At 43.0% G+C, this 19979-nt stretch overlaps 1 protein-coding gene across 1 annotated transcript; it reads right to left on the bottom strand.

The window, feature by feature from the left end:
- Window positions 1–753: 753 nt before the first annotated feature.
- Window positions 754–19478, bottom strand: ldlra (low density lipoprotein receptor a). Its single transcript, XM_049560669.1, has 18 exons — window positions 19190–19478; window positions 14019–14144; window positions 13771–13893; window positions 13230–13610; window positions 13018–13140; window positions 12034–12156; window positions 11774–11893; window positions 11453–11578; window positions 9770–9941; window positions 9464–9691; window positions 8408–8526; window positions 8158–8297; window positions 7852–7993; window positions 7289–7426; window positions 6858–7154; window positions 4949–5026; window positions 4670–4833; window positions 754–4551 (listed from the first exon to the last, which is right to left on the bottom strand). Exons 1-18 carry the CDS (start codon window positions 19272–19274, stop codon window positions 4495–4497), a joined length of 2742 nt encoding a protein of 913 aa, XP_049416626.1. The 5' UTR covers window positions 19275–19478; the 3' UTR covers window positions 754–4494.
- Between the last annotated feature and the right edge of the window lie 501 nt (window positions 19479–19979).

Here is a 19979-nt window from a genome sequence, read left to right as displayed (position 1 = left end):
TAGTTAGCTAAAAGCAGATAATGGATACAGTTGAAAGTAGCTAATGGATAAACAATTAAGTAGTTAACTAAAAGTAATGGACAAACTGCTAAAATAGTTAACCAAATTAAAAGATAAACAGTTAAATTGTTAGCTTAAAGTAATGGATAACACATTAAACAATAAGCTACAAGTAATGGATGAACTGCTGAATAGTTAGCTAAAAGTAGCTGACGAAGAAACAGTTGAAAATGTTAGCTAAAAGTAGCTGATAGATGAACATTTTAAACAATAAACAGTAATAGTTTAACAGTAAGTAATGGATTTACAGTTGAAATAATTAGCTAAAAGTAGCTAATGGATAAGAGGTTGAAATAGTTGGCTAAAAGTACTGGATAAACAGCTGAAACAGTTAGCCAGAAGTAGCTAATGGAAGAGTTGAAACAGTTGACTAAATTAATGGATAAACGGTTGAAATACTCAGCTAAAAGTAATGGATAAACTGCTGAAATAGTTAGCTAAAAGTAGTTGATAAACAGATGAAATAGGTAGCTAAAGTATTAACGGTTGACATGTTTAGCTGAAAGTAACTGATAAAAGTTTTTAACACACAGCTTCTGCCATAGGCTACTAATTCAACTTGACAAAAAGGCCTAAACATTAACAATCAAATGGTATGTAGAAAAAACCCTGTAACATTATCCACATTTACAAGATCAATGTGCGAAAGTAGCCAAAAGTCATAAGTCTATAAGAATGGAACCCAGACGGTAGTGATTCTATAATAAATAGAAGCATTTATTTATGTACAGCAAATGTTTAAAGTTTACAACAAAGTCTAAAACAGTGACATTATTACCAAAAAACAGTAAAGAACCAATATTTACATTTATGAACATTATATTTACATGCTTAATCTGGTGAATGTGAAATGACATTATGTACAGCTTGACTAGACACGTGTTTTCTTTCTAAAAGCCTCACAACAGTCATTAACCTAACTCAACACGTCTTTGTTAGATGTTACCTCAATTGAAAGTAACACTGCAACATCCCTCAGACAATTAACTGTAAACAGGAAGACACACTGATTTTATACATATCCACTGAGTTCAATACCACCAACATGAACATGTGAGCAAAACATGTAATTAAAAAGGCACACATTTGTCAGCAATACAAATAAAGGAGCTCAAAGCAACTTGTGTTTTTAAAACCATGATGGGGCACATGGCTCTTTTTCAGGAATGTGGGAGGCAAGTTTTGGTCCTGGGGGAGGATGTAAATATACAGGTCACGTGCCATGGTACAGAGAATTAGACATGGCCCCACTGGTCACATGTGGTTGCATCAAAGCCTCTCAGTCTTTGAGGAATGCACTGGTCCCCCCAAGAGGGGCGTAGGGCAGGAAAATTTAGGGGTGGCTCCCCAGTGCTCAGACAGCCAATCACAAATCAAGAGAATGGAGCTGGATAAGGGTTCAGAGAAACTAAGGAACAAAAGACAGCTGCTGAAGAACATTATGTTGTTACCATATGGTGATATGTGAAATCTGAAGGCTATTACAGAGCGCAGTATAAATCAAGGCACAGTGAGTATTATTAGAGGTCAGCTACAGCAGTGTGTTTAGGACCTTTTGGGTCAGCCTGGTTTCACAAAAATAAGTGAAATGATGACAACCTCTTAAAGTTTTAGAGTGTAGGATTTAGGGGAATGTTTTGGAAGAAATGGAATATAATAAGTGTATTTTCTTTAGTGCATACACACCTGAAAATAAGAGTCTTTGTGTTTTTGTTACCCTAGAGTGAGCTGTTTATATCTACATAGGGAGTGAGTCTTCGTGAGAGATTATATTAATAATGAGATACCGGATTTTGAGGAGGAGAACTCTACGGATAATTCGACAGCAGAAAGACCTCCTGAGCGATGTACACTGACGGTATTCTAATTGTTATCTGCAATCTTCAAAAACTGAAACGAAATTCCTGGTTAAACATCATCATGCAATCCTATATGTAGTGTAAAAAGCGAGAAAGTCAAACAAACATATGACTTTCAGCCAGGAGACCGCAGTTTGTGTCCTGTTTGAAACCCGAAGGTAACATTTACTTATCTTAACAATACGTACTTGTGTCACGTGACATTACATGACATACTTACGCCTCATACTTAACAAACATACCAATTTTAACCAAAAACACAATCTTTTTCTAAGTGTGACGAAGAGTTTTTCCCCCTAAACCTAACCAAGTAGTTTTGTTCCTTCAACCTAATGAAACATTAATCGCATGTTTAAAACTCCGACCATTCCCCTACATAATTTTAACACATTATATACCACCACCATGTAATGGGGTGATACGAGGACGTGGTCATTTCACATATTTCTGCAAGATAAGGTTGCTTCTGGTGGTTTTTTGTGTTTCACGACTGAGGCAATGACTGGTATTGAACTCATAACGACACACACATCATTAAGACTTATTGAGGTCACGCTGGTTAAACTGGCACATGCAGAATTCCTGTCAGTATTACATTCAGCCACTGTACACTCAACTTTAAATCTGCTCTGGTGTTAGTGTTTGTCTTGGGATAAAAGTCAACAACAAAGAGAAATGTCGGTAATAAGTACAGAGCTGGAGACATAAGGAGATTAGCTTACTTTAGCTTAGCTTAGCTTAGCATATATACTGGAAACAGGGCAAACAGCTAGCCTGGTTCTGTCCAAATGTAATTAAATCCACCAACGAGCATGTCTAAAGCTCACTTATTAGGTGAACATTATTTTTTGTTGTTGCTACACACAGAAAGTAAAGCTTAAAAGCAATGAGTATTAGCGCTAAGGTGAGCGCCTCCTGGCTCCAGCTTCATCACAATCAAAGGAATAGTATAACATAATGGGAAATATGCATCTTTGCTTTCCTGTCGAGAGTTAAATGAGATGATTGATACCACTGTCATATCTGATAAATATGTGGATGGAGCCAGTGGCTGGTTAGCTTAGCTTAGCTTAGCACAAAGAGTTGAAACAAGGGTTAGCTTGCCTAGCTCTGTCCAAATGTGATAAAATATGTCCACCGACATCTCTAAAGCTCACAAATAATCAAACAAAACAAAAATAAAACACCTATCACAAAAGTGTGAGAACTACCAAATTCTCACAATGCTAGCTGTTTCCCCTGTTTCCAGTCTTTGAGCTAAGCTAAGCTAAGCGTAGCATAGCGTAGCGTCTGGAGATAGTGGTGGCCTTTTATTTACCGTACAGATATGAAAGTGGCCAAAAAACAAAGCAAATAAGGTTTGATAATGTTCCACAAACAGACAAAAATTATATTTACAACACGTGTGTGAATTAAAACACGTTACAGCAGAGATACTCAACTTGCTTTGCCCTGGTGCCACGTTTGCAAAATGGCAGGAGGATTGCATTTTTAATGAACAAACAATAATTAATATATAAATAATTTTTCATTCATTAAATCATTATCTGTAACCGACTGTAAGGGTCACAGGGGGGGCTGTCCCAACCTGCATGTCCTTGGACCGTGGAAGGAAGACAGAAGGGCCCCAGTCAGTGGGTTCAACCCTTCTGCTGTGAGGCAACAGTGCTAACCACTGTACAACCCTGCCACCTTAAATAATAATTATTATTATAATAATTATTAAAATGAGGGATCCTCCAGTTGCAATTGTTTTAAATGCACAAGCTCTATTTTGATGCTTTTTTGTGCACTCTGGCACCTTATTTTACATTAAAAGTACAAAAAAATCCCACTGTGAATCAATTTGTTTTCTTCTCCAATTAAAAAACAGTCAGCGGGCCACCCAGCGGGCAAGTTGAGTATCTCTGCGTTAGAGGGAATTCCTATTTATAAGTTGTATTAAATGAGCTCAGTTAAACTGATGCATGAAAAACGAGACATTATGAAGCCTCAACAACTCCTACATTTACATGCACAAAATATTCCTTTTTTTCACCCATTCCGAAAAATACAATATTCCTACTAAACTGTGGCTAATAAAAATGAATATTCGATTCATTTTCCCGTTAACATGCAGCTGTGCATACTCTGATTAATGTTCCCTAACATGTCCTGTACCACTTCAAACACTGTTTACATGACCCGAATCAAATCCGGAAACTGTAATATACAAAATAAAAGTAGAATATTAGTGTGCATGTAAACATAGCAGCTATATCATCAGCATCACAGTGAGGATAGCGAGTAAAAAAAAAAAAAAAAAAAAAAGTTGGATCAAAGAATCCATCATCTGCTGATTTGGTAAGATCTAGTGAGAAATGGATTGTCAACTTGATGGGAAAAAAATGTGCAACCTGAAAATACGTTTGACCCTGGTTTTCCCACTGCAGAGCGCTTGTTCGTCTGTGAGGATATAGTGGTTTTGATATTGGCTTTGACTTCCATATCTTTGTGCTGTGTGAGGTAAATATACAAACGGACGTCCAAGGTAGCTTATCATCGAGGCTTTTCTTTCCACTCTGCGCAACGCGTCTCAGTTTTCTGTGAAGGCCGGGTTGTCTGCCTCTTCATCCAAGCTCACGATTTGTCTCTGATGGGACAGCAAATAAAAGCATGTCAGAGATAATATATACTGTGGCCTGTGTGTGCTGATCACAATAAAGTGTACTAAATTCAGGCCGAACTATAAGCTGTCAAACTAGACTCACTTTTGGGTAGGAGAAACCGTCAGGGCTGTGGCTCCTCCAAATGTGCACTTGGTCCTCTGTGGTTTTCTGATAAACAGGGTTGTCAAAGTGAATTGTGTTGGTGTTCTTCAGCCTGTAGTTCCTCCATAGCAGCACGCCACCAACAGCCACCAGACAGACAATCGCTACATGAGGCAGACACGGGGAAAGAGATGATGAGACATGATGCTTTTATTATTTCAGATAATTTCTATATTCTGTGAAGAAGCCGCCTTTGCAGCAGCTGCCACAGCGACTCACCCAGAGGTAGAGCAATATACAGAGCGATCGGGGTGGGCGAGGCAGCGTCGGGTACAGCAGCAAATTCATGTCGGATATCTGCAGACAGCAAACACATGAAGAGAAGTTAATGATACATGAAGCCGGCCTGCACTGTATATACATGTGTGTCAGAGCTGAGAGCAATGCACTCAAACAAAACAAACTTTGTCTGGCAGTTCGACCTTTAAGGGTTAGTTCCGATGTTTGACGTAGGTTTGTGCGGGTACCTGTTGGTCAGTGTATTGAATACAGCAGATGGAAGTCCGCACGCCCCCAGTTTGGAGAAGCAGTAGGAGTGGCAACACAAAAGCTAAGCAGTCCACTGCGAATCCAAACTAACCCTTCTAAACGCCAAAGTCACACAATAAAACAAACAAAATAAGTGATCGAGGCAGCAGCAGACCAGCAGCTCCTGTGTTCAGCGACGTTAAATGGACTGCACTTGTATAGCACCTTTCTAGTCTTCTAACCCCTTAAAGCACTTTTACACTACATGTCACATTCACCCATTCACACACTGGTGGTCGAGGCTACCACACAGGGTGCCACCTGCTACTCAGTAAGCATCCACACGCACTTCCACACCGATGGCGCAGCCATTGGAAGCAATTTGGGGTTCAGTATCTTGCCCAAGGATACTTTGACAAATGGACTGGAGGAGCCAGAGATCAAAACGCCAATCTTCTGATTAGTGATGACCCGCTCTACCTCTGAGACATAGCTGCCCCAAGTTCAAGGACAACTTCGGCAATTTTTGACTTGGACCCTATTTCCTGATGTTAAGAGAGATAGCTGCAGCCAGCTGCCGCACAGCTGTACGTCTATTTAAAGTGGTCATGTTTGCCACAGACAAGCTCAGATTATTATTTCAAGTGTCTGAAGTGTCTCTTTACCTTCTGCTTGATTTTTGAAATCAGCTAAATAATCATCCGTTACTAGAATTGAGCCGAGTACCCGGATAAAACAAGTAGCCAGTACCATGGGTGCCGATCCCGGGGGGGACGGGGGGGACATGCCCCCCCCCCCCCCCCAAATTCTGAAAAACACAAATTGTCCCCCCAATTCTAAATAGCTTAAATTGAACAAATGTATGCAGTAGTCCTATATACTGGGATAAAGGGAAGATGATGAGGAGAAATGGGAATCCGTGAGAGGCGAGAGATGAGAACGTGAGTGGACATAACATGCCTGAGACCCTGAAACTAGAAGTAGCATTAACTAACAGCGAAGCAGTGAAAAGGAGGGTGATGGCTGGTTCCATGTACCACTGGCTGTTTAAGAGAAATAAATAGTAAAGGTAAGCATATGATTCTCTTTGTAGTGCTTTTTGAATGACTTGGTGATGGTGATGAGCCTCTATGAAATCGTGAAATATGCTGGCAATCTCTGTGGGCATGATTTGCACACGTGCAATTAAAAAAAAACACAACTGATTGTGTCCCCCCCAAACTTGTCATCAGATCTGCATCCATGGCCAGTACAGATTATATACTTTTTACGAGTCTCCATACTCGTGATAAACTCGTGTTCAATCTTTTAATCTTGTGATCAAAAAAAATCTGAAGCTCAATCCAAAGCTTGTTTTGTGAATAGCTTTCTAATAAATGATAAATAAAGCAATGTCTGATCAACCCTATCAATTCCATATCCATATCAAAGGCTCAAACAGCTTCTGGTTAGGTCCAACAAGTCACATCTCGTGAGACAGCAGTACATTGCTCAGCTTCTATGTTAGTACTCCAGCCTGCTTCTCCAAACTGGGGGCGTGCTGACCCCCATCGACTGAAGGTAACACACTGACTATGTATAAGCACCTCATTCAACCCCACTTCAAAAAATCTGAACTTTAATAATCGTAATAATGCCAAACCACATTGATGGTACTTGCCTGATGAAGTGACTGGAGTCTCTGTGGTGGTCTGGAGAATTTTGGGGTTCACTGGACGGGGTGATGGGGTCTTTGGTTCAGGCGTGGTGGTCCTTACAGGAGGCTTGGTGGTGCGTGGCGCTGGCCTGGCCGCAGTGGTGGTGATTACAGCGGGCACTGTGGTGGTGCGGACCTGGGGTGTAGGTGTGGTGTGGACCTGGGGTGTAGGTGTGGTGCTGGCTGGTACTGTTGGCCGAGGAGGGGGAGGGTTGGTAGCAGGGACTTGAGGCAGCACGGGAGCTGCAGGTGTTGGCACAGCTGGTGAAGAACAAAAACAGAGGGGGAAGGGTGAGAGCCAGAAATAGGACCACTTGAACATTGCGAATAGTCATTTAGATCATTTTAAGATATTACACTACTACAGTATAATCTGTCTTTGATCCTTTACACACCAGGCACACATGTCCTCATATCCCTGGCTAACATCATGTTGTCTGGACAGACACAGGTGTATTTGGGGGGGTGTCTGCCCACTTGAGGAGCTGCCAGGCACAAGAATTCACAGCCGGACACCTGGCACCAGTCCCTTCCTGCAACGTAAAAAAAACAATGAAATTTGACTTTAGTTTAAGTGTTTAACATGTTTTCAAGCCATTATCAACATTATCATACAAATGCAACTGTTTGACTTATGGACCTAAGCAGGCAATACTATGGACATTTCTGGCTGCTGCTTTTAAATTAAGCGATACTTTACCAAAGACATTACTGAGCATTGGAATAATAATACCAGTAAATGAATAGGATCGAAACTTAAAATTTACTGCAGGTGTTAGGTAGCTGCTATGTAGCTGTGGTCAGGGAGGAACCTCTGTCAAATTAGCAGTGAATGAAAACATTTGTCCAGCGTTCAGTATTTAATAAAAAGGACAAACATAATCTGATATGCAAACAAAGAACCTGAGTCAACAGGCGTCTGATTTCTGAATCAGTCTGGGGCAGCAGTGTCTCTTACCAGTGGGTTGTTTGAGGTTATGGTAGAGAATAATGTCTTCTGGCGATGACAAGTGCTCTACCAGTGGTGTGATGTCACCACCCGTCAGCCTGTTTGCACTGAGGATTGCACTGTTACTGACATCCGTCCAGAACACTTTTTCCTAGAAGCACAAAGAACAACCAGGCTTAGTATTTCAGAGACTGCGCACTGAGTCACAGCGGTGAGAAATACTACTGTTTACACGTGTGGTGAGGAGGCATGTTGTATCTGACAGTCGGCTCTGGGTTGATGTGTAACAGAGCTTATCAGGAGGGAAATGTGTACCTCAAACACAGTGAGGCCAAGCGGGTGAGCCAGCCTGTGCTCGTCAATGATGAGGGTGCGTCGACCACCGCCCTGCACGTCGATACTGGAGAGGGTGTGCAGCTTGGAGTCCACCCAGTAGAGCCGCTGGTTCAGCAGGTCTGGGGAGGAAGCAGACGAGAGAGGGGGGTCAACAGGTCTGACCACTGGCATTCACTGGATAGATAAAAAATGACACCATGAAACCAGAGACATGAATGTTAGAGTTTACCGAGTGTGATTCCATTGGGCCACTCAATGTTGTCGGTGACCAGAGCGCTGCGGTCAACTCCGTTAAAACCTCCCTTCTCAATTTTAGCGGGAGTCCCCCAGTCAGTCCAGTACATGAAGCTGGGAGGACAGAGATGTGTCAATAAAACATTGAAATCAATACCTTCCTTTAGACAAGTCAAGTTGTTTAAATCACACTCCATAGCACTTTGCAAAGTCTGGGGATCTTGCAGAGCCACGATTTTCAAGACTACAACTAGATTCCTTTTGAGATTATTTCCCATCCTGCTTCTGGTGGAAAATATTACACCAAACTCCCTTTAAGAAATATGGCATTTTAAAAATTCCTTGCATATCTGCAAAAACACGTAACTCAAGACACACAAGATAAAAGGCATCAAATGTTGACAGTATTTTTGTCAATTCGGCATCAATATAATCCATGAAGATTAACTGTATTTCCATACAAGCTTTATATTTTAGATTTTATCGCTACCACCCTGCGTAGGTTAGCTGCGCTGTTTAAGTAGGACAACAGAGTGGAAATGAGAGATGAACTGTTTCAAAAATTAAGATTTCTCACTAAAATAAGTGCTGGATAGAGCTTGAAGGCTTCACAATGTAAATCAATGCATCCACCTGCTTAGAGGCAACGATAACTAGCTGCTAACTGCTAATAGCTAACTTAACGAGCTCTCCTCCTGCCGATTTCATTTCTCTCCACATCCACTCCTCTCAGTAGTGTCATGGTAGTTCAGTGGGCACCAGAGAGCTTTTGTCATTTTCACATGGTAAAGATACAGCGTCATTCAGGATTCAAGTGCCGTCGGGTAACTCGCCCTAGTCTCAAGTTAACAAAAGCACAGTGATTCTTATTTTCAGGTGATTATACACGAAGAAAACATACTTATCTTAATATATCTGTTTATTTATCCTGAGTAGATTTCACAATATTTAACAATGTTGGCGCATATTTCCCTCCTATCGTGCAGCTTTAATGGAGAGTGTATGAAGATTTTGTGCATCACTGTACTTGTACTAGTATTGTTAGACTTACTTGCTGTGGGGGTCCACCACAATAGCGCGGGGTTTAGACAAGTCTTGGTGGAAGAGAGTTTTGCGCCGGCTACCGTCAGCGGTTACCACGGAGATGGTGCTGCGAATGCTGTCGGTCCAGTACAGGTTACCATGGATCCAGTCAAAAGCAATGCCTTCAGGAGCATCGATGCCACTGCCAATCACTACGCTGTGATGAGTGGGGTCATCGGCCGAGTCCATCTGAGCTCTGGGATGGAAGCGACGAGTCAAGCAGGAGTAAAAGAAACAAAAACACTGCTTTGATTCTGATTTCGTTCTCGCTCACCTGTAAATCTTCTTCTGGGAGATGTCGGACCAGTAGATCTCTTTGGCGGCCATGTTCATGTCAAGAGCCACAACGTTCTTCAGGCGGGGGATCACTCTGGTGTACTCACTTTTGTCCAACGTCATCTTTCTGACCTCATGACGGTTGGTGAAGAAAAGGTAGGCTATCGTACCTGAAAAACCAGAGTTTGTAGGTTATTTATTTTTTATAAGTAAATTTTTTTATGAATGTTTGTTTATTGTCAAACTGAAATTTGAATTATTTATTTTTCTAAGCAGTTATATATCCTCATATAATTTTCACTTGTGTACTTGTTCGGACAAAAATTGTGATAACCAAGAGAAGTAATTTAAGCTTAATTTATCTTCCTGCTGTGAAAGCGAAAAATGCGAACTAAACTACATGTTGGTTTCTCCCACAAGTCCAATGTTGTAATTGGACAGATGTCTTAATTCCTCTAACCCTATCAAAGGAAACTGTCTTCTATCAACATTTGCAGGCTTTACAGGTCTGTGGCATGTAGTCCAGTCCAGTCGCCAGAAGAGAATGTTGCCACTGTACATTTCTGCAAACCATGAGTTTGTTAGAGTGGTATGTTTCATACGTATCATATCAACATTTCTAAACTGACGTAGTATATGAGCTGACTTTGTCACTGTGAGGTGGAGGGGGTGGTGGATGGCATGTCACCTAGGCAAAATGCCAGTCAAGCTGCAGACCACTGTTCGAGGCCAACAAACAACAAAACGGGTTGTTTTTCTCTGAGACATCGCTGCATTTCTAAACAGGAATGTGCCAACCAAACTTGGTATTTGTAAGGCCAAAAAAACAAGATGACATTGCCTGACCATAACCAATATTTAGCACCCAATTAATTAGTGCCCCTACCTGTCAGGTTAGGTTTGGGGAAAAAATTACGGTTGGATGTTGTCACATTACATACCTAACGTAACATGACGATGTACACAGTTCACACACAGAGTTCTGAACACTGGTCTCCTGGGGGAAAGTCCTGTGTTTGTTTGACCATCTACCAGCACAACTTACCTCCTAACACGGATGTTCGCTTTTACCTTACTACTTCCTTCTTTACTCCCATTAGCATACTGGTCACATGAGTGCAGCCTGCGGGATTACGTGGGTTATATACGAATTCTGGTACCAGTGCATGTGAACATCCTGCCATGTGGTTTGTGTGCCTAAAACTAACGTTAAGTCTCAACATATCCGCTACATAATAACATACAAATACAAAACATATTTATGGTTTGCACGAACATACAATGCCACCAATTATTCTGGCATTTGGGATACCCAACTAGCAGTGCACCATGGAAGCTGACGGCTTGGCTTCTAACAATGCCAACTCTCAAATGTCTGTTGACTGTTATGAAACACCCAATCTGTTGCCTGAAACCATGTGTACTGTTTCCACAAGTATGTCCATAAACAGATCTATCTTCTTTTGAAAAATGATTGAAAACAGTTGCAACAAAATGTGAAGAATTTAAATTTCAGTAACAGCCTCAACCAGACTGATCCACACTAGTAGGGTTTAATGAGGGAGTTACATTCATTATCTATATAAACATAAAATGATTCATGTTCATGTATCAGTATCTGTGTCTGTTGCATAATAAATCAGGAGACACTGTGGAAAGAACACAGAGAGCTGGTGTTTACCGATGGCCTTGCAGGCTTTGGTTGATGGGTCGACTTGGTAACCCTCCTCACACTGGCATTTGTAACTGCCCATCTGGTTGATGCAGATCTGGCTGCAGGTGTCGGGGTTGGCACACTCGTCGATATCTGATACAAAGAAGAGGGCAAAAAAAGAAATTAAACATGACTGTGATGAAACAGGATTCTGAGTCATCGTGTTCATAGGAATTACAGAAACCTTTTGAATCTGGCAACACAAGCGGTGACATGGCAGAGGTTGCGTCAGAGTAAACAGATTGCACCATCATTTGTTAATCTGACTGAAGCGTGGGAAGCTGTTACCTTCACAGTGCTTCGCGTCAACCAAGCGATACCCAGTAGGACACAGGCACTCGTAGCCGATCCTCAGGTCTTTGCAGATATGAGAGCAGCCGCCGTTGTTGTACAGACACTCGTTGGAGCCTGCGGGGGGAAGAAGGAGAGGTTCACCATCTTTCTTTTTCTGAGGACGTGCAGCATTCTCCGGCTGCAGACACCCTCATTAGATACACAACAGTGGTAATTAAAGCAGACAGTTATGGATGAGAGGTTTCTGTACTCACCACACTGCCTCAGAGGCTCATCCGACCAATCCCTGCAATCACGCTTCCTGTCACACACCTTCTCCATGCTGATGCACTCCCCACTTCGGCATTTGAATCTAGTTGGGGGCTCGCAGTGGGTCGCTGTGGAAAAGAGATTCAGTTAAGCCTGGATTTGGGCGTTCCGGCCCTGACTTTGTTTTGTTTCGTCCTTCGCTGTGCGTCGTACCACACTGGGGGCATTTCAGAAGCAAAGCAGCCGATCTTGTAGGCTTGCTGATTTGGTCGTTTTGCCTTGATAACTGTGCTTCTACCATGAGTCTACAGGCTATGTACTTCGTTTTTTTGTCTGTTTTAAATGCTTTTATCACTGTTATTTCCTACTTTGTTGTCCTGTGGCCTACAGACAGATGTAATGCCTTTTAAAGTCCACTTATTTCCCTTTAATCTTGCTCCTGTGATCTGTAGCAGTATAACAGTTTCCCATGAAGACTGGTTTTTGTTTGGTAATTTTGCACGTGGGGGTGTTTATCAAACTTCAGGTTGTTTATCAGGGACTTCCTCTCAACTGAAGCTGCCAAGATATACTTCTTCTCAATGGTCGTCTCCCACATCACATACTGTCTGATAAGTTGGTCACTCCACAGCAATGAAACCACTGAATCATCACATAAACAAGCACTAAAAACATTAGACAAGAGTCCAGTTATGAGTGATACGGATCAAAGATTTAAAATAAATTCATCTTAATAACATATTCATATCTATATTTTCATTTATATGTATATTTACAGGGTTTTATTTGACCGGACTCTGCCGTTCAACTTCCTACCTGGCTTGATTTGCTCTGTGTAACTGCATCACAACTCAGTCAAAACTACACTACATGTGTATTTTTGCGGCTTCGAAGCCACACCGAAGTCGCACCTGATAGAATCCAGGGGTTATAGACACAGGTATTTATCTGTAAGCAACCAGGACAAGGGTAGTGGAGAAGAAACATACCGTTGACGCAGCCAATTTCATCACTCATGTCCCTGCAGTTGTACTGATGGTTGCACTGGAGGCTGCCGTGGATGCAGGTGCCATCACCGCACTCAAACTCATCAGGACGGCAGGTGGTGCGAGCTGGAAGGACGCAACAGGTAAATATTTGAGTACAAGAGATGACGACATGTGATCAAGAGAAAAAGAAGAACTCTGTAATCAGTACTCACCACAGTTGGCTTCGTCCGACCGATCATGGCAGTCAGCTCCTCCGTCACACTTCCAGCTGCCGTGGATGCACTCTCCACTGCCGCAGTGGAACTCCAGTGACGAGCACTGATGAGTGGGAGCGGTGTTGGGCGCCTTCGTACCACAGTTCTGGGGCCACTCGTCCGAGCCGTCTGCGCAGTCAGTGTCGCCGTCGCAGGCCCACAGGCGGGGGACACAAACGGTGTTGTTGCACTGGAAGGACGTGGGGCTGCAGGTGACGCGTGGGCAGGAGGCCTCGTCGCTGCCGTCATCACAGTCCGCCTCGTCGTCACACACGAAGGAAGACGACACGCACTGGCCGTTCCTGCAGCGGAACTCGGTGTTTGTGCACTGCCTTGGTGCTAAAAGAGAGGAGGCGGAGAGTGATGAAAACCAGGGACACTTCAGAGCAGGGAAGAAGAACAAGAGAAGGAAGCTGAGAGCAATGTAAGAAGATAAATCACTTATGATTTAGGAAACAGTCAGACAGATGTGTGGGCCTGTCGCAGCCTGTCAGCTCACCACAGCTGTCTTCATCAGCTCCATTCTCACAGTCAGCTTTTCCATCACAGCGCCAGGTGCTTGGTATACACTGGTTAAGGCGGTCCGCGCAGCTGAACTCTGTCGGTCTGCACGTTTTGGACACTGGAAGTGAAGAACACAGACAACTGTAACTGAGACTACACAATCATCACACTGAGGGATTGTGGGATCGACAAAGCAAAGCAACAACAAGTCCATTCTCATGTTGACTGCCACGTGATACTCACTGCAGGTACCAGGAAGTTCATCAGTGCCGTCTCCGCAGTCGTCCGTGCCGTCACACACCCATCGCGCCGTTATACATTTCCCATTCCCACACTGGAACTGCCTGGCTCCACATGTTGTCAATGCATCTACGACAGACAGATATAAACACACAGTTCAGCTAAAAGGGCCGATGTTTTGGTTATCATCTATCAGCAGCCGATACAGGAAGACTCTGTAAACACAGACATGGCTGCAGATGAAAAGAGGCCACATGGAATAATATCTCTGCAGAGCTCTATTAAACAATGTTATAGGCACGCTAGAGGAGGACAAGAACTGTACTGACTATCACAACAATTAACACAAATTCAACCATCCATCTGTTTTCGTCCACTTATCCAGGGCCGGGGTTACAGAAGCAGCGGGCCAAGCAAAGCACCCCAGATGTTCCTCTCCCCAGCAATGCTGTCCAGCTCCTCCTGGAGGACCCAAAGGTGTTCCAAGGCCAGATGAGATATATAATCCCTCCAGTGTGTCCCGTGTCTGCCCCAGGGCCTCCTACATACCTCCTACAACTAATCCTGTTGAATCCTGCACCTTTTACTTAAATCGCTGCAAAATTTCTGCAACTTTGACCAGTCACTGTAGTTTCCTGTGAGTTCCACCAATCACCAAACTTACTTCCTTGTCTCTGGTTGTGGAGTTACAGACATGTGCAACATGAAAGTCTCAAATTTACCGACAAAATTACTGCTAAAGACCGCGCAAGGTAAGTCCCTGATGTTCTGCGTGAAAGCGAAGGCAAACTGTTTTGCACCATGTGCACAAACGGCATCAACTGACGAACACTTTTCTACCACAAACACACCCAGAGAACGTCTGAAACACTTCAACAACAGATACGACAAATCACCACGACAGAGGCTGTTCAATTCAGATCTGTTGCACATGCTGAAAGAATCGAGGTGAGTTAGATTAAATATACGTGGTCAAAAACTCAGAACAAGCTGCCTTCAATTTTTAATTAGTTATATAAAGACAAAATGGCAGCTATGTTTGCAATTTTCACTTGGATCCACAATTTCATTGCAAAAAAACGCCCCAAAACGTCAAAACATGAATCGTAATTCTTTAGAAATGCTGCTGTGAAATTATGCATTTTAGGCGTGGAAGGACAGTGAGGTGGGCTCTCTTACGCCTTGAGGCTTTCCTCATATGCGCGTGGAAGGGCAGAGGGGCCCCAGAACAAAGCCATGCCGCCAAATACAATATAATACTGTGAATGGAAATAAAGTTTTCTTTGACTGAAGTGTTTGTGACTGAAATAATAATTCTGTAATACTGTGAAACTGCGGCATTTTCCACCGTTGCAACCCTAGTCCCTACAAACTTTCATGGTAATCCATCCAGTAACTGTTCAGGCATTTCAGTCGGGACAAAGCAGTGGACCAACTAACGGACAGACTGACAATGGTGGGCGTAAAAACATTTTATTTATTTTTATTTTTTTAAGAGCAGATAGAGCAACGCCTCGTGTGACAAGACAAATGTAATCTAAAAAACTTCACCCTTTGCCGGAGAAGTTGTTACTCGGGTGCATTTCTGGGTTCATTATATGGGCGGGGCTGCGTCTTCACCGATGTCAAAGATGGTAATAAATATGCCGCCAGAGGAGATAGAGGCTTGGAGTTACAGTTTACACTCAGGCATTATACACACACACATGTGCCTGTTGGGACTTGTTTAACTAGGGCGGATAAATGGTTAAACATGAGTCAAACTGGGACACTTACTGTATGTGCGCCTGCCTTTATCAGCCTTTATCAGGGAGCTGCTGATATGGCAAATTCATAACACACAATAGAAATCTCATTTCTGCCGGCAGGATCATTTGGAATGAGTTTAAAGACACGGCGGTGTCACCCTCCCCGCCCCCCACCTTTAATGGACCCAATGAAGCCACTGAACCAGACGGAGCAATTAGACCGTACATCAGAGAGGCAGCACTACATGAAACAGCACTGGAGGCCATTCCTCCCTCCGGCCCCGGGGGCTCAAAACCCTGGATGGCCACCTGTTTCTTAAATGGGGCAGAGGGAGGTGTTTAGTGTCAATCAAAGCCTGATACAGTAAGAGCTTTCTACAAGAAAATACAGTCTCATTAAGTATTTACATTTTCATAAGTTTGTGTCCTTTAAGAATGGATGAGGGAAAGACAAAACGTAAATTATGCATCGCTGTGAATGTCTGACAGCTCAGTAAATCATAACAGCTTCCTGGTGAGGTCAAACACCTGGTGCCATCGGTCAAAGTTATGTCTTCTGCAGATTTTGCCACTGTAGTAGTGCTCTGTATCGCTGTAACTGGTGGATCGTGGTTCAAAAGTAGGTCACTGGTCCACTCTGAATGGACCGCAAGTGACTTGCAATCGTATCAAGCTGGTAAAGCAGACTATTTTTAAGTACTGGGAATTTCTAGCTCAGAGCTTTTATTTTGAAATGTTGTTTCACGATGTAAAGTTAGCGACTACCTGACAGTTACATGACAGTGACAGCAAACTAGCTCGACGGCATGGCGGCATGGGTGATTATATTAAACTGTGTGAACCTTGAGCTAATGAAGAGAGAAATCTGGACCCCGTGTCTGGACCAGTTGGGAACCACTGATGTAGCAGATACATTGTTGCTTCTTTTATGATACTGGCATGACATTAGCAGGTACTGCTAATTGCTACGAGTTGTCTGTGAGTTGCATCTGTTTACGTAAATGTCATCAACAACTGATGACATATCAGGGTCTCGAAGGGTTGTCGGAAAGACTTCAACCACTACTTAGGATGCACGGTAATATCTGTACGTCATTGATATCGGTCAATATTGGCTTTAAAGTGAACTATCAGAATCGGCCAACATGCTTTTTCTTACTTTGCTCGATGAATCAATCTTGGATACACTGAGAAGTATTGTATTTCATGTCATGCACAATATGATGCTAATTTTACTACAAAGGAGACTTGACGATCACTAACATTAGGTGAGGAAAAAAAGTGGATATATTGGTATTAGTCATCGGCCAAATAAGTTATGAGTCGGCATATCGGCAAAAAAAATCCAATATTGTGTATCCCTAGTGAAAACCTCCTGAACGTCTGGATCTGGAAGCTATCAGAGAAAAAAGGTGAGCACACAGCTGAGCTGGGCAAACTCATCTGAGACAAGCCGCACAGCATCCGAGAAATACTTATTTGTTACTGCTTTATTCAGTGTTTTTACCGATTTGAATCATCAATGTTTTCGTTTCAGAGAGGAAGAGACATCTGTGGATAATTTGGCTCCTGGTAGAAAACTCCTGAACATCTGGATCTTAAGTTATCAAAGAAAAAAGAGAGCACACATTAGCAGGTACTGCTAATCCCTAGGAATCGCAATCGTCCATGTTTTACTATCTCCATCAAACAAATGGCAAATGTCACTGTGAACTGCATCTGTTTACGCAAATGTCATCAACAACTAATGACATCAGGGTCTCGAAGGGTTGTCCCATTTCATAGCTGAAGATTTCAACCGCTACCTCTTGTATCTCTGTCCTGAGGGGCAAGGTGGTGCTCGAAAACTAAGGGTAGGTGTAAAAATACTGGGATCAGGCCCACGTGTTTGCATTCATTCAGGTGTAGCGGCTGTTAAGCAAATCTACTACCGACTGTTAACCCAATCATATCTTTATGACTTCACGTGAAAGGGTGTGCATTGTTGACCTTGCCATAAAGATAATAATCAGTTTCATGTTGACAGACCTGGTCTTATCAGAGGGATATCCTTGTGGAAAACACAGACAAAAAAACACTCAAATGTTCCGACTTTAAAGATTTCAAACTTTCCCCTTCATATTCCCTGAACACAACGACACGTCACCCCAAAGTTCACGCTGGTTATTTACTCAATGGGCTCAGTTGAGTTCAGTCCTTGAACTGGACTAAATGGCAGCGTTATTGATTGAGCACAGATCCATGCCGGGGAAACAACAACTGTGCTCATGTTTGTTGCCCAATTCTTATGTCTGGGTGTGTTTAATTGATCGGCCCTTAAGCGAGGACTAAATATCTAAGAACAAAATCTCCTATCAGGTGGTCAGAAAGTCGAACCCAAAGAGAGATTAAAAACTTTAAGGGCTCACTTTGAGATCACGAGTCTCTCCTCAGATTAACTCTCTGGTCCAACACGTGTGGGAGGCGACCATTTCACAACATGGGGGGACGGGACACGTTTCAATACTACACATGTCTCTGGGACTGGTGTGGAAATGCAGATGGATGACAACCAGTTCCAACATGTTTCACCACACAGACACACCATTTCCCAGAACTCTGGGAACAGGTCTGACGGTGACTTCACCCCAACCAAAACTCAAGGAAGGAATGCTGGCTGGAGACAATGTGTGTTTGTATTGGAGGGTGAGTCGGAGCGGTTCATCACCACAATGTGGGGCGTTTCAGGTACAACATGATGGGGGATAAAGGGACTCTTGCAAACAGGCTGGATGTTGCATCATGTAGGGTGAATACATTAATGCTGGTGAAACCCCCCAAAGCAGCCCCCTGTATAGATTTTTTTCCCCCACAGTTATTTAAATGCAAGTGGCGCCAACTCTCACATTATGAATGGCAAAAACCAGCTTTTCAGAAACCCCGCTTGACATCTTTGCACAGACTGTATTCACGCTGCTCAAAGCTCATTGGCTGCAGGAGCTGAGCGCCACTGAGTGAAAAGCACAAAACATGCAGCTCATTCAAAAGTGGCACGGATAAAAAAAAATATATACAAAATGTGCAACTTTAAGCTATTAAAAAATGCATGATGAGTGATGGATACAGGGTGAAATTATGGGATGTTATGAGGCTGCATCAGGGTGAAACTCTCATTGTGGCAGCGGAGAGATTTGACCTACATTCTGCGAATAATTGCGCCCTCCCCCCATCACCTTGCATCCGGTGCTGTCAGAGGAGTGGGCAATTTAAACCCACACACACTGAACGCTGACTGAAAATCATATTTATAACGTTATGTTAACATATATTTGAATCAAACAACATCAAAGTGAAGCTCAGGAGTGTTTTTACCTTTCTTTAACACAGCTGCCAGCTCACAGATGGAGCTAATTAACGATTTAATTAGGACAAATGGAGTGAACTTACTTGTCTGCAGGATGGAGCAGAGGAGAAACAACAATGACGCAAAGCGCGACCGTCCCATGATTTTCAGCCGCACTGAGAGATGCATGCACACTGGAGCCTGCTGTGATGATGATGATGATGATGGTGATGATGATGATGGGAGCTGGTGTTATGAGGCTGTCAGTAACGTGGCTGCTGTTTGACACCAGTACAATGAAGGCTGTCCTGTTGGAGATGCTCCTGAGGAGGGATGCGCCGCACACTGTACTGTTTGACAACAACATCAGACCCATTTCAATGTGGTCCAGCGGTGGGTGGGGCCCAGAGGGGCCCGAGAGGGGGAAGGCGGGATCTGGAGTGGTGTGATTTTTGAGGCAAACAGCCCCGACAATTGGGGGCGGAGTTCAATGTGGAGATGGATCCACGATGAGGTTAACCCTTTCAGAGAGGCACTGGAGACGCGCACAGACGCACAGACTGTGTTTGGATTCACGTGTTCAGTTTACTTCTCCGGAGGTCAACACTAACTTCACCAAGACATGGTTAACAGGGGCGTAGACAGAGGTCTGGGAGACCAGGATGAGAGTTAGTCAGGGGCCCCACAAGGAGAATTAAGGTCAAGGTTGGGGGGGGAGGGGTGATTGAGAATCAAAACAAAAATATTCTAAGAAACGAAAGTGAAGGTCATCTAATTTGGCACACATTTATCAGTAATAGCTTTTTTATTATATGTTTTCTTTTGCGAGTAAAACATTAAATGTACAGTGCTATTTATTGACTATTTTTATCTCAACGTGCATTAAAAAAAATC

Source organism: Epinephelus fuscoguttatus, linkage group LG19 (genome assembly GCF_011397635.1).
Source record: "Epinephelus fuscoguttatus linkage group LG19, E.fuscoguttatus.final_Chr_v1".
Taxonomy (NCBI): Eukaryota; Metazoa; Chordata; class Actinopteri; order Perciformes; family Serranidae; genus Epinephelus; species Epinephelus fuscoguttatus.
The sequence above is the reverse complement of the archived record's forward strand: the minus strand, read 5'-3'. Positions and strand labels throughout refer to the sequence as shown.

Bases quoted from the DNA above. Each gene is read 5' to 3' on its own strand.
- ldlra (XM_049560669.1), bottom strand. From the start codon at position 19,274: ATGCATCTCTCAGTGCGGCTGAAAATCATGGGACGGTCGCGCTTTGCG. The intron at 14,145-19,189 runs GTAAGTTCACTC...TGTCTGTCGTAG, and splicing joins CTGCTCCATCCTGCAGACAA to ATGCATTGACAACATGTGGA. The intron at 11,579-11,773 runs GTAACAGCTTCC...TCTTTGTATCAG, and splicing joins TGACGCGAAGCACTGTGAAG to ATATCGACGAGTGTGCCAAC.